General features: G+C 39.7%; 1 protein-coding gene across 1 annotated transcript in view; it reads left to right on the top strand.

Moving 5' to 3' along the window:
• Nucleotides 1–16,041, top strand: part of MYO3A (myosin IIIA) — a 168,731-nt gene that overhangs the window by 97,478 nt on the left and 55,212 nt on the right. The window contains exons 23-29 of the mRNA XM_063453143.1: nt 1,600–1,679; nt 2,089–2,163; nt 2,860–3,065; nt 4,636–4,747; nt 8,504–8,666; nt 10,166–10,249; nt 10,332–10,455. Coding sequence (XP_063309213.1) covers nt 1,600–1,679; nt 2,089–2,163; nt 2,860–3,065; nt 4,636–4,747; nt 8,504–8,666; nt 10,166–10,249; nt 10,332–10,455 — 844 coding nt within the window. The remainder of the gene's footprint in view (nt 1–1,599; nt 1,680–2,088; nt 2,164–2,859; nt 3,066–4,635; nt 4,748–8,503; nt 8,667–10,165; nt 10,250–10,331; nt 10,456–16,041) is intronic.

Raw genomic sequence — 16,041 nt, forward strand, 5'->3', positions numbered from 1 at the left:
TTTGTGTGTTTTGCAGTGAAAAACTTCCATCCGGCTAGCCAACCATAAAGGCCAGATCAGTGGAGTATTGCGCATCTGCAAATTTCTTCCATGCAGAATGACCTTCAGGTTGTTGGTCACCTCTTTTATTAAGGCCCTACTACCCTCATTGCTAAGTTTGCCAGATCCTGATTCTTCTAAACATATTCATTTTAATGACTTTGGTGGCCACTGCAGTGTTGGGAACTTTCAATGCAGCCAAATTTTTATGAAGGGAGATCCGTGCTTTCACACAATCCTGCTTTTGCTCTGATATGTATTTACAACTGTGAGACATTATATAGACAGATGTTATATTCAAAGTGTGGAAACATCTCAAAGTTGATCCAGAGAAGTGAGATGCATCTGAGCTCAATTTGAAGTCATAGCATAGGGTCTGAATACTTGCTCTTTAGTTTTTTTGTTAACTTGCTTTGTAATTATGGGGCATTGAGTGATGTGAGAAAAAAAAGAAACAATTTAAACAATTGTAACATAATGCTGCAGCCTGAAAAATAAAGAGTCTCACGACATTTAGTGTTGAGCAAATGCCTGTGTTGGACAGTTGATTAAACCGCCATCTATCACTGCGCTGTGTGCTGCTTAGTTCTTGAAATTATATGTTGATCTGTGGAACAAGGTCCCAACCTGTCGTACAAGCTTGGAGAATTTCAGAGTGAAATAGTGCCCTACACTATTCTCAGATTAAATCATTTTGATCCTTAGAGGGTTTCTGTAATAATCCAAGGATGAAACAATAATGAGTGAGATAAATTATAGTTTTGGAAAAGAAATGTATTCTATTTTAGATTACGCCGCATTTAAATAAAAACGAATTTGCTATCATTTAAAATAATAGCTTAAAGATATGATAACATATGTATGTAGTAGAATGACACGTACACGTCAGTCAATATCTTCAGTGCATCTCCTTGCTTTACAAGACCTATTACTCACGTAGGACACTTTAGAAACCCACTAACTCAAACGACTTCCACAAAAATACATACATGGTTATTTACAAAAGTGAGAATTCAAAGTACATTTAAGGTGAATTTCAATTTTATGGCCAGTGTTGCGCAACCAGAACCATACTGTAATTTTTCCAGTTCCTCTACTGATCACAAATGTGAAATTCACTTTAAATTCTCACTTTTGTGAATAAGCATGAAAGTTATAAAAAAAAAATGCAAATCACGGTAGTATGATATATTTCAGTCATCTTTTGTGCCACAAAGCCAATTTATATGTAATATTCTTTCATATTTTTTGTATCACATAAAATGCCATGTTGGGTAGAATTTCTTGCACAAATTAAGGACAAACATTGTGCTCCTACGTTCCATAAGCAACAATGTATATAGGTCATAATAGTATTTTCTACAATATAAAGTGCATAAAGAGATTTTACAAAGAGCACTTTAGATAATCCAGTCAGTTCATAATTATCGTAACTACCTATGTTTGCCTTTTAGCAAGTGCATGCACACACTGAAAGAAATGCTACAGTATTTCACCGAGTTACATAAATATAAGACGTAATATGACATTTGCATTTTGTTTTTATTTTGTCTGACATAGGAAATCTGGCTCACACAAAAACCAAAGGGGGAAAAAACTCCCAGTCACGGACAGCACAGAAATGCTCCAACCGTGGCCAGGTAAAATAAATTAGACACATTACTATATAGTAAATATATATATTTAAAAATACAGATAAATCCCACTGTCCTTGCTTACCTGTTCATTTTATTTCTATCAAGCTGGATATCTTAATATTATACCACTCATATTACTCCTGTGAGGTAAACATATTTGTTCTATTGTCTGTCAGCCTGTCTATGCTTTGTAGACCAACTGCAATATCACATCAATGTGCTCACATTACATTCCCTTACACCAGAAACAAAAACATACTGCATTATTTATGTAACCAGCATATGTTTTTCCGTCTTATTCAGTAGTCTGACAATTTTTTTTATTTTTTTTGGTATCCAATGCTAACTTTTTCTGCCATAAAACATAACCCGATTATACAAATAATGTTTGATATGTTTATCATTTTAATAGAGTGAATTTGGAGATTCCCATCATCCAAGGGAGACTACCAACATGAAAACCCAGACAGTTGCCTCATATTTTAGGGTAATATTTTCGTTTTCTTAATGGGTTGTTTATATTTCAGTGGGTTTAAAGGGACGCTATAGTCACCAGAATAACTACAGCTTTATGTAGTTGTTCTGGTAAGTATAGTCAGTCCCTGCACATTTGTAATGTAAGTGCTGCGTTTTCAGAGAAAAGGCAGTGTTTGCATTGCTGCCTAGGAACACCTCTAATGGCAGCCACTCAGAAGGCCACTAGAGGTGCTTCCTGGTTCAGTGCTGCACATCACACAGAACCAACATTCAGCGTCCCCACGTTTTGCATGGAGGCGCTAAACGTTCTTCATAGAGATTCATTGTTTCAACGGGCGTTTTGCTGTGCTTTCGCAATAGCCTCCCAATGCTTTCCTATGCATTGGATAGGGTGAGATCATCAAACGTAATAATCTCTGCCAAGTAGGCAGAGCGGTGTGGAGCCAGTCACAAGACCCCCGAGGCACTGGAAAAACACCTTTTAGAGGCAGGAGACGTGGGCCGGGGGGGGGGCTAAATGGTGTAATTACAACTATAGTGTTAGGAATTCCCGATACTATAGTGTTCCTTTAACTTGCAAGCACAGTCTGTGAAAGAGAGTAAAATAATAGGGGAGAAAAAGAAAGATGAAGAAAGATAGTAAGGGAAGGACAGAGAAAAGTATAGGAAATTATATGATAATATGTAAAAATTTATTCTCTTTCAGTATTCTCTCATGGATTTACTGTCAAAAATGGTGTCTGGGCAGCCACACTTTGTACGGTGTATTAAACCAAATAATGATCGTCTGCCAAATAAGTTTGATCGAGAAAAGGTTCTGGTGCAGCTCAGGTACACTGGTATTCTGGAAACTGCGAGAATACGAAGACTCGGTTACTCACATCGGATACTTTTTGCTAACTTTATAAAGAGGTAAGAATCAGCTGATTTTACCTTGAAGAAATGAATAATTAATAAAAAAAAAAAAGATACAATTAGTTTACTATATTGTATTACCTTATGGGTTATAAAATGCGTTTATGAAACATATAGATTTTAAGCCTAAATAGTCTCCGCTTTCCTTAGATACTTTTGACCATTTTTTTTTTTTTTGCACTTTCTATTCAGTTCTCCAAAAATGTGCTGCTTGAGGGAATTCTCCTACTGGGAGCTTAATTATTTTTAATTATGCTTTTTTTATTTTTTATTTTATATTCCTGTATATTAAATGATTAAGCCTACGGACTCTAAAATAAATATTGAGACAAATTAATGAGAGATTAACCAGTGTTCAAATGTAAATATAGCTTAAGTGCGTGAAACTCAAAGCAAATATAAAATAATACTGAGAAAATTGTAGGGGAAATAGGATTTAATTAAATAACAAAAAGAATAAATTAAAGTATTTTTTTTTATAATTCTTTATTTTTTAGTGCTTGTTGTAAACAATACATTTAATTAGTTGGATAATTCAATAAAAGCAGTAATAACAAAATCAGTATTTTCTAGCACTTTTTTCTTATGTAATCAGGAGTAAATTATCCTATACAACACTGGTGAGAGTGATACAGGGTAGGATCAGGTTGATATAACAGGCTGCAGGGTAGTTATAGGGCCCAGGGTTCTGCGCCATTGCAGTGTTGCCCAGGTGAGGAGTCCTCGAAAGTCAGCAGAGTTTTACTCCTTAATGCTGGCATGATGCAGGCCTTATCCGTTTTTGAGGTGCATTTAATCTGACATCTCGCAACTCTGCGGGAGAGGATTTGTCAGTGTTAGCGATCTGGAATGTGACATCCAGAGTAATCTTCTTGACCACTGGTGGTGAGAGACTGGAGGTAAGCAGCCTCCGGATGTAGTGTAGCAGCTCTTCAGCCACTACCATGGCGGGGATGCTGCGGATCTTTAAATTGTTGCCACGTTGTTGGTCTTCAAGGGCTGTGAGTCGTTGAGACATGTTGTCATGGTAAGTATAGAGTTGCTGGATCTCACCTTTCAGGTGAGTTACTGTGGTCGGACATCCGTGATATCTTCTTCTGCCACCTTAACACGTTCAGTGTTAGCCTCGATCTCCATTCTTAAAAGCGCTAGGTCAGCTGCCATCATTTTGTGGAGATCCGAGAGGAGAATTTTAAGATCCCCTCTGGTGGTTGGAGCCGAGTTATCTGTGTATTGCATCCTTAATAATTGTTCAGTTTTAAGAGCAGTCACTGACTTGTGGTCCCCGTTTACTGACTCTAGAGTTGGTGCAGCAGCAGTGTAGGAGGCCTCCACTGGTGTTGGTTTAGTTTTCATGGGCCTCGGGAGCATGGCCCCGATGTCTCTGTTGGGTTTTTGTGTCTGGCGTCTCATACTCGAGGTGCCACGTAGTGGAGTTAACTCGGGCTGTTCTGGCTTGCTTGTGCTGTTTGCCTGTAGCATAAAAGTACTTTTTGTACGTTTATTTACATTTATTAGAGAAGTGTGTGCTACTCTTACTTAAAAATACTCTTTTGTTTTCTTGAAGGTACCATCTTATTTGCTACAAGTCAAATGAAGACCCTCCAGCTAACCCAGAATGCTGTATGGCTATTTTGTTAAAAGCAAATCTTGATAACTGGGTCTTGGGAAAAGCAAAGGTAACTGTGGGTGAGCAATTAAAGCCCATTTACATTTATGAATATATAAATAAATATAGTTATAATTAGTCCATATTGAGTTTATGAGTATATGGAATGTATACATGTTTGAAAACACCTATTGCTTGTCATATCCATCCTTCAATTGTCCTTCATGTTGACTAAACATAAGCAGTAAAGCTGCAGCAAAACTACATGCATTATATATTCATGGGAAAAATAAAGTACACCCTATTTGAATTCTATTTTTACATATCAGGACATAATAACAATTATCTGTTCCTTAGCAGGTCTTAGAATTAGGTAAATATAACCTCAGGTGATGAAAAACACAGTGTCATGATTTACTTGTCAAAAATAAAGCCAAAATGGAGAAGCCAAGTGTGAAAAACTAAGCACACCCTCACTACTTCCATAGAAATTAAGAGGCTTAGTAGCAGACAGTTGCTGTTAATCAAATGCCTCTGTAGAAGCCAACGTTTTAGCAGTTTGCTGGTCTGGAGCATTCAGAACACAATGCCAAGGAGGAAAGACAACAGCAATGATCTTAAAGAAGGAATTGTTGGTGCCTATCAAACTGGGAAGGGTTATAACGCCATTTTCAAACAACTTAAAGTCCATCATTTTACAGTGAGAAAGATTATTCAAAAATGAAAAATATTTTTGAAAAACAGTACAATTAGAAAAAGACTGAACAGGTATGTGCTGAAACTGTAAGGGAGCTGTGCATAAGCAAATGCCGGTAGACTAGAAAAAACATTTAGATGCAAGAAATTGTTCCAAGGCAAAAAAGGGATTGGATGGGCAATTTAAAACCATAGTGACCATGTCCGACAAAAAACGGTCCTTAGGGACGCTAATTAGAGCGCTGGAAGCAATCATGGTCACTTCCAGCCGCTCTAATGGTATTGCAGCGATGCCTCAATGTCGAGGCAATATGCGATACCCCCTCTCACTGCATATTTATGTAATATTTTTACATAATTAAGTAATTTTATTGATTTCAATTTGGGGGACCTGCCTGTCAACCCAGGCCAAACAGCACTTTCACTGATGATATCATTGTTGTGATATGTTTTACGGTTTTGAAACACTAATACTTGTGTTCGGCGAAGTTTTCCTAGTATAACAGTACCCCTCATGTACAGGTTTTATTGTGGTTTTCAAAGTTACAGGGTCAAATATAAGGCAGTTTTTTCACATTTAAATTTGCCAGATTGGTTATGTTGCCTTTGAGAGCGTATGGTAGTCCAGGAATGAGAATTACCCCCATGATGGCATACCCTTTGCAAAAGAAGACAACCCAAGGTATTGTAAATGTAGCCACTTAGTCACAAACACTGGCCAAATTTAGCGTTCATAATAGTTTTTTGCATTTTTAACACACAAACAAATATAAATGCTAACTTTGGTCAGTGTTTATGACTAAGTGGCTAATGAAAAAGTCTGGACATAGCCCATAATAAATACCCTGGGTTGTCTACTTTTCAAAAATATATAGTTTGAGGGGGGTAAATTACATTGGCCGGTTTAAAAAAATGTCCCAAATAGGAAATGGGTGCATGATGACCAGCTGTGAAAATTCCAAGTTGAAAAACTGGAATGCGCACCCTCCAAATAAGGTCTTTTAGCCCCCAGATAACCCGACACACCTATACATGGGTGTTATCGCTGTACTCAGATGTTGCTGAACACATATTGGGGTGTTCTTTAGCAGTAACCCTTAAAGTTATCAGTACATGTATTTTTACATTTCTTTGTGTGTCAAACAAATCACCAATTATTTTTTTATTTTTAAATTTGGCATAGATTGGTGGTAAAATGGTTGCATGAAAAGAGTCAAAATACCCCAGGTTTAATACCTTAGGTTGTCTTCCTTTAAAAAATATATCCATGTGCAGAGGATTCCTGACAGATATCAGTGTTACAATGTAACTTGCGTTTGTTTTGAAAAAAAAAATGGTTTGGAAATAGCAAAGTGCTACTTGTACTTATAGCCCTATAACTTTCCAAAAAAAGCTAAGTACATGTTAACATTGGGTATTTCTAAACTCAAGACAAAACTTAGAAACTATTTAGCATTGGTGTTTTTTGGCGGTTGTAGATGCGTAACAGATTTTGGGGGTCAAAGTTAGAAAAAGTGTTTTTTTTTTTTACATTTTGTCATCATATTTTATAAAAGAAATTATAGTAAATTATATGATATGATGAAAATAGTGGTATCTTTAGAAATACCATTTAATGCCGAGAAACCGGTACATAATATGTGTGGGTACAGTAAATGAGTAAGAGGAAAATTTCAGATAAACACAACAGAAATGTTAAAACAGCCCTGGTCCCAAACGGTAAGAAAACCGTTTCATTATTAAATTGATATATTAGTACATGGAAAAAGAAAACACAAAAGTGAAAGGTGTTTTTTCATTTTTTTTCACTTTCTCCCTGTACTTTATATTTTTCAATGTACTCATATATCAATTTAATAAACTGATTTTTTTTTATATTACCAATAAAAGTGATACTTACTATTAGTAATCTATTTGAAGTCACACTCCCTGGTTTAGCCCGTCACCATTAGTTGTCGTTAATGCCAGCAGACCTCAATGAACTGAAGCAATGTTGTAAAGAAGAATGGGCCAAAATCGATCCACAACGATGTGACTGACTGATAAATTCATAGAGAAAATGAATACTTTAAGTTATTGGTGCTAAAGTTGGCTCTACAAGCTATTAAATCATAATGTGTACTTAGTTTTTCACACATGGCTTCTCCATTTTGGCTTTATTTTGGTTAAATAAATGTACACACATTTTAAAACCTGCTAAGGAACAGATGGTTGTTATTGTGTCCTGATATGTAAATCTGTAGAATTCAAATAAGGTGTTCTTTCGTTGATCGTATTTCTGTATAGTTCTGTACTACCTGCCTACCAGCCCCAACAACAAGGAGTGAGTGGTCATTAATTCACATCCTGGCTGCAGACAGCCAGAGAAAATACAAACAGATAGTGATATCCTTACTATATGCCTCCCTGGGTGCCCTCTTATTCTAATGCAGATTGTTTTGTTGTTCAGATCATTTAGTACTGTCAGCTGCTGAGCTGAATAAGGAAGTCATTTTCTGGAGTGAGGGGGTGTGACTAAAGAGGCAGGCTTATGGTGCAGCATACTGCGAAACATTTATTAATTTTATACAAAAACTATAAAGCATGCAAAAAAAATACAGCATATTAACGAGGCTAAAATCTATCAAATGCATTGCAAGTAGTTTTGGCACCCAAAGTGTCCCTTTAAGGAAAGATGAATGCAATCAATCAGTTAGTTAGTTTGTTTGACTGAGCAAAGGGCCTAAAGATGCACTCTTTAACACTTTTCTACCATGAACTACATACAATGAATTTTCCCAATGAGGATCTACTTGGAATTTAAGAAGATTGTGGTTGTCTGAATTTCTGCAAATCATGAGATAAGTACGGTAGGTTTCTTTTTTTTATTGAATTTGCCATTCAATAGAATTGTTCTATATTGTTATTTCTTATTTATTTTAATTGCAAGCAAACATTTACTGAATAGCATAATCACATAATGTGTTGTGGCTTAGCCATTACACACACCATTGTCACTCAGAAGTGTTTCAAACAAGGTTAAGCTTATTTAAAACTAAGATATTCATTTGATTTTAAAACAACATTGTGGTAGGTATGATTAAATGAAACTTTTTTAAAAATCTTACACAATGCAGTATTTTTTTTCCAGGTGTTTCTTAAATACTACCACGTTGAACAGCTGAATAGAATGGTAAAAACCATCGTTGGCAGAATCACTCATCTTCAAGCGTGTGTGAGAGGTTGGCTCGGTGTAAAGAGATACCAAAAGATGCTTTTCAAAAGAGAACAGAGTGCAGTGAAAATACAATCAGGTAATCTATTTTTCCTCCATGTAGGATACGTGTAAAATGTACAATGTTGTAGTTAAAAATGTATGCAGTATCAATATATCATGCAGTATAACGAAGGACACTTAGCAATAGTGGCACATCGAAAGACACAAAAAAGAATTGTGTGTGTTAACCGGTGCATACAGTATAAATGTGTCTCAGGATAAGATGACTCATCAGTGGAACGTAATAGAATAGTTACGTTGCTGTGAAGATCAACCATTTGACTTGTATCATTAAGGAAGACATTTCAGAAAACTATTAAGGTTCATTTGAGAATGTTGAGGTGTTCTGAAGAGCAGTTTAGGAGAGACAGACGAAGAAAGAAGAATGAAGTGGTTTAGGTTCAAGTAAAGAAACGTCTACAGTAAGATTGAAGTAGATTCATGCTTGCTTTTTTTGTGTGCAATTTCAATCTAAAGACAGGTTTTTTTTTAGTTAAAATAATAGATTAACATGGAAAATATAATCTATTAGTGCAAAGAACATGATTCCCAAATATGGCTGGACAATTAGTAGGTTTGATTGTTGACAGAAAGTAATTAGAGATGGTAATAGAAGCGAAAAATAAAATGTAGACATCTAAAATCTTTTCCATATACCTTAATTTTGATTAAAATAAATATATCCGAATAGTGTCTATATCAATACAAATGTAGCATTGATGTGTGTTAATGCTATACATTGTTTTTATATAACGTATGGATTCACATAACCTATGGATTGCTAGACTTTACCCTTGATTGTAAAGGTGAGTTAGACAGGACTTGATTATTAAATAGATAATTAGATTATTTTTGCAAGGGTAAGTGCACTCCATCTGCGTCTGATATTTAGTTAGAATTTTGGTATCTTGTGGCTGCTAAGATTTCTATTGGAAACCAGTTCCAATTAGATAAACAGAAAAATGATCACGACAATGCAATAACTCGTATCTAAGTAGAATGTACAATGTTACACCGAAGAACTTGAATTAGCAGAGCAGCTGAGCCAAACAAAAGTATTGCAAATGTCAAAGTCATTCAGAGAACATGGCATGCAAAAAAATGAGTTTTATTGTTGTAGACTTAATGGAACAGAACTCAAAACAAAGTAAAAGTTGATTAGATTTGATGCAACAGAAGTGAAACTGAAAGGACAAGTTGAACTTGCCAATAAACATGGAACGCAGGAACAGTATCTGGAGTAACAGAAAACGTAGGGCAATATATTGGAAAAGTACCCATCTATGGCTACATGGGGTATTTTGAAGGAGGACCTAAGAAAGCCTAGGCCTCTGTTTGGGCACCCTTAATATGGATATTTTAAAGGCCCTATCTTTGAACAAAAGCACAAAATACACTGGAACACTCTAAAAAGAAGAGGTCGTTTTTTTGGAGGTGTTCATGTTGGTGAAACAATCAGCTAAACAAAACAAATCTGTATATTTATTTATTGTATAATTATAGGTGGTATATATTGATCATTGTTTTAATATGAAGCTTTTAGGGGTTACGCAGTCCGGAAAGAAATAGAACTAACAAAAACAGAGAAGATGGAAGAGTTCATTACTAAATTCCAAGCCGGTAAGTCAACATTTATCATTTAAATATCTCCATTTTTACATATGTATATATTTGTTTCATTCACACCTACAATTTGTATTAGTTGCCAGAGGGTATCTCGTAAGGAGGAAAAGAAATGACATGCTGGCACAGGAAAATGAGGCAGCAACAACAATCCAATCTCACTATCGAGGTTTCAAAGAAAGAAAGAGCTTCGAAAGAAAAAGGTAATAACAAGGGCATCATGCAGCTTAATTAGTCACATTCTGTAAAAAGAAAAATAGAAAAACACATGATTTATTCTTTACGACAGTCAATCAATGGATTTCTGTAGTTTCACTCTCTGAGTGGTGCGCTACATTTGTTACATTTACAATTTTTTTAGGAAGCCACAAGGCTGAAAGAAGAAGAACCTTGTGAGTTACTGTGATGTGGAGACAAACATGTTCATCCCGTAGCCTTTATATGTAACTGAAACTGGAGGATCTGTGTCAGGCCATATATGTAGACATATTTGTGTTCTTGTCTGCCTTCTGCTCCCTCATATGTCTTCTATGTGAGTGTGCAATGAAATTGTTATCAGTGTCTATACAATTGTAATTTCAATTATTTATATAGCACAACATGTTCTGCATATTCAGCAGAACTGTACAATATGAAAATAAGAAAAAATATTTAATTCTAACAAAAACACGTATGACATGAAGGAACAATAGCTTAAGAGTGAGCTTCCCAAATGAGCTTACAAATAGACAAAGGGAAGTGAGAGAGAATCAAGTGATCAATCAAGGTGTCTGGTAGGAGGGAGCACAGTAGATGGGAGATAGCAGAGGAAGGTTATAGGGGATAAGGAGTTAAGGGGAGAACTGATAGGCTTCTCTAAAGGAGAATGTTTTTAGGTATTATTTTGAGAATTTATTGACAGGGAGACTTTAGTGTTCCACGGGAGGTCATTCCATAATTAGGGACATTCCTGTAGAAGTCGTGCAGGTCTGGGGTGCATGTGCGAGAAGGGACAGTAACATGTTGGCTATGGAGCAAACAGGCCAGGCACCAGCATATCTACTAATGAGCGAAGAGGCCAGGCCGCTAATTTGTTATAATTCTTTCTGAATTTTCATTTTGGGTTCCAAAGGTTTGGAAATACAGACACTTCCAAAATTGCTGTTCTAAAGAATTTGGATGATATTTGATTCAGAATGAAACCATTAGTGTTGTCGCGAACCCGAAATTTTCGGTTCGCGACCGGCGAACCGCCATTGACTTCAATGGGCAGGCGAATTTTAAAACCAACAGGGACTCTTTCTGGCCACAAAAGTGATGGAAAAGTTGTTTCAAGGGGACTAACACCTGGACTGTGGCATGCCGGAGGGGGATCCATGGCAAAACTCCCATGGAAAATTGCACAGTTGATGCAGAGTCTGCTTTTAATCCATAAAGGGCAGAAATCACCTAACATTGATACCTGTCCTCAAAGCCCCTGATACACACTGACACAGAGCAGAATAGAGACTGTTCCCCGCCCTCAGAGACCATGATACACACTGACACAGAGCAGAATAGAGACTGTTACCCCTACATAGGGTCACTTGGCAGATATGGCGGGGTCGTGGGAGGGGGAGGATGACTTTCACCTCTTCCCCTGTTACATTCCCGTTGTGCTGTGACATCACCCTTATACGCTGTGTAAAGCATACTATTTAATTTGATCAGCATGGCCACTTGAGTTTTTATAGTTTTCACGCTGCTTGTAGTTTATATATGGTTCACAAAAATCAAACAAACGATAAAGTAAACATGTAAGGATTCAGAATATTCTTTCAAACCCTTACACATTGTGTGTACGTATTTTTTGTCTTAAGTTTGTGGCTTTAAAGAGGTTTACGTTGTTTCTATGATGTGCATAACATGTTCTTGGAAATGTTTGTTAAATTTTTCCTGGAATTGTAATTTTTGAATCTGAATAAAGATAGTCAAATCCTTGATACACACTGACACAGAGCAGAATATGGACTGTTCCCCCTACATAGGGTCACTTGGCAGATATTGATTGACACCTATCCTAATGATCCCCGATACACACTGACACAGAGCAGAATAGAGACTGTTCCCCCTACATAGGGTCACTTGGCAGATATGGATTGACACCTGTCCTCAAAACCCCTGATACACACTGACACAGAGCAGAATAGGGACTGTTCTCCCTACATAGGGTCACTTGGCAGATATGGATTGACACCTGTCCTCAAAACCCCTGATACACACTGACACAGAGCAGAATAGGGACTGTTCCTCCTACATAGTGTCACTTGGCAGATATGGATTGACACCTGTCCTCAAAACCCTTGGTACACACTGACACAGAGCAGAATAGGGACTGTTCCCCCTACATAGGGTCACTTGGCAGATATTGATTGACACCTGTCCTCAAAACCCCTGATACACACTGACACAGAGCAGAATAGAGACTGTTCCCTGTCCACAGAGACCATGATACACACTGACACAGAGCAGAATAGAGACTGTCCCCCCTACATAGGGTCACTTGGCAGGTATGGATTGACACCTGTCCTCAAAGCCCCTGATACACACTGACACAGAGCAGAATAGAGACTGTTCCCTGTCCACAGAGACCATGATACACACTGACACAGAGCAGAATAGAGACTGTTCACCGTCCACAGAGACCATGATACACACTGACACAGAGCAGAATAGAGACTGTCCCCCCTACATAGGGTCAATTGGCAGGTATGGATTGACACCTGTCCTCAAAGCCCCTGATACACACTGACACAGAGAAGAATAGAGACTGTTCCCTGTCCACAGAGACCATGATACACACTGACACAGAGCAGAATAGAGACTGTTCACCGTCCACAGAGACCATGATACACACTGACACAGAGCAGAATAGAGACTGTTCCCCGTCCACAGAGACCATGATACACACTGACACAGAGCAGAATAGGGACTGTTACCCCTACATAGGGTCACTTGGCAGGTATGGATTGACACCTGTCCTCAAAGCCCATGATACACACTGGGGGGAGCTACTGTCCTCCCCAACCCCTGCGCGGTGGGTGGGGGCCATAAATCACAATGGGGGGACCTACTGTCCTCCCCCCCTCGGCCCCCACCCCTGCGCGGTGGGTGGGGGCCATAAATCACAATGGGGGGGCCTACTTTCCTCCCCCCCGGCCCCCATCCCTGCGCGGTGGGTGGGGGGCATAAATCACAATGGGACGGACCTACTGATAGGAGTGGAGTATTGTTCATATCAGTTTAATACCTTCTGCGTCTCCTATCAGAGGACATGTATATGGCAGCCATTTTAGGAACCGCACACCTGGGACCCGAGCAAGGTCACCTCTTTCAACAGGTGACATGATTTGGCCCTGTAAAACTATTCTGGATATTCTCTACAATTTCTATGGATATGGCATTGATTTATGTAACAGGGAGATGGAAGAAGATGCTTGGTCGGTCCTCTTACTTGAAATTTGGGGCACTGCGCGGGCAAGCTAATGTGCCACCAGATAGGAGTGGTGAGTTTAGTATTGTTCATATCAGTTTAATACCTTCCGCGTCTCCTATCAGTGGACGTGTAAATGGCAGAGATTTTTAATTGTTGAATCACCTCCCCTTTTTAGGCCAAGGTGGGAAAATGCTTAGACCACTGGTATATTGGTGCCATCTTGGAGGATTTTTTTTTGGTTTGGTTTTTGAAGCCACAGTGCTGCACCAGTGGGCCTAAAAATTAGGCATGTACACATGCCTGAAAAAATTGGTATTGTTGCAGCCGCTGCTGTAGGGCAGAATGTGCCCTAAAACATGGCGGCTTGAACCCTAGTTGGTGGCGGATAAGTCACGCAAGTCAAACGTCATTCAGAGCTAAAATACAGCAGCGTGTGGACCATTATTAGCCCAAGGCAGCTCATCTCATCAGGCCTTTTTTAATCGAATGTATCGCCCAGTGTCAGTCCCTTCGGGATCCATCCCTCATTCATCTTAATAAAGGTGAGGTAATCTAGACTTTTTTGACCTAGGCGACTTCTCTTCTCAGTGACAATACCTCCTGCTGCACTGAAGGTCCTTTCTGACAGGACACTTGAAGCGGGGCAGGCCATAAGTTCTATCGCAAATTGGGATAGCTCAGGCCACAGGTCAAGCCTGCACACCCAGTAGTCAAGGGGTTCATCACTCCTCAGAGTGTCGATATCTGCAGTTAGGGCGAGGTAGTCTGCTACCTGTCGGTCGAGTCGCTCTCTGAGGGTGGATCACGAAGGGCTGAGGCGATGCATAGGACTTAAAAAGGTCCGCATGTCCTCCATCAACAACACGTCTTTAAAGCGTCCTGTCCTTGCCAGCGTGGTCGTGGGAGGAGGAGGAGGAGGATGACTTCCACCTCTCCCCCTGTTAGATTCTCGTTGTGCTGTGACATCACCCTTATACGCTGTGTAAAGCATACTTTTTAATTTATTTTGCAAATGCGGCATCCTTTCCGACTTGTTGTAATTCGGTAACATTTCCGCCACTTTCTGCTTATACCGGGGGTCTAGTAGCGTGGACACCCAGTACAGGTCGTTCTCCTTCAGCCTTTTTATACGAGGGTCCCTCAACAGGCAGGACAGCATGAAAGACCCCATTTGCACAAGGTTGGATGCCGAGCTACTCATTTCCCGTTCCTCCTCCTCACTGATGTCATTGAAGGTATGTTCTTCCCCCCAGCCACGTACAACACCACGGGTACCAGATAGGTGACAACGAGCACCATGGGATGCCTGTTGTGTTTGGTCTTGCTCCTCCTCCTCCTCCTCAAAGCTACAATCCTCCTCTGACTCCTCTTCCTCACAATCCTCTTCCAGCGTTGCCGCAGGTCCAGCAAGCGATGCTGATAAGGCTGTTTCTGGTGGTGATGGTGACCACAACTCTTCCTCTTCCTCTTCACGCTCATCTACAGCCTGATCCAGCACTCTTCGCAGGGCACGCTCCAGGAAGAAAAAAAATGGTATGATGTCGCTGATGGTGCCTTCGTTGCGACTGACTAGGTTTGTCACCTCCTCAAAAGGACGCATGAGCCTACAGGCATTGCGCATGAGCGTCCAGTAACGTGGCAAAAAAATTCCCAGCTCCCCAGAGGCTGTCCTAGCACCCCGGTCATACAAATATTCATTAACAGCTTTTTCTTGTTGGAGCAGGCGGTCGAACATTAGGAGTGTTGAATTCCAACGTGTAGGGCTGTCGCAAATCAAGCGCCTCACTGGCATGTTGTTTCGCCGCTGGATATCGGCAAAGTGAGCCATGGCCGTGTAGGAACGCCTGAAATGGCCACACACCTTCCTGGCCTGCTTCAGGACGTCCTGTAAGCCTGTGTACTTATGCACAAAGCGTTGTACGATCAGATTACACACATGTGCCATGCACGGCACATGTGTCAACTTGCCCAAATGCAATGCCGCCAACAAATTTCTTCCGTTGTCACACACCACTTTGCCGATATCCAGTTGCTGCGGAGTCAGCCACTTTTCCACCTGTGCGTTCAGGGCGGACAGGAGTGCTTGTCCGGTGTGACTCTCTGCTTTCAAGCAAGTCAAACCCAAGACGGCGTGACACTGCCGTATCCGGGATGTGGAATAGTACCTGGGGAGCTGGGGGGGTGCCGTTGATGTGGAGCAAGACGCAGCAGCACAAGAGGACTCAGCCGAGGAGGTTATGGAAGAGGATGGAGTAGGAGGAGTAGAGGAGGTGGCAGCAGGACTGCCTGCAATTCGTGGCGGTGTCACCAACTCCTCTGCAATGCCACGCATTCC

Source organism: Pelobates fuscus, chromosome 4, assembly GCF_036172605.1.
Source record: "Pelobates fuscus isolate aPelFus1 chromosome 4, aPelFus1.pri, whole genome shotgun sequence".
In the NCBI taxonomy this organism is placed as follows: Eukaryota; Metazoa; Chordata; class Amphibia; order Anura; family Pelobatidae; genus Pelobates; species Pelobates fuscus.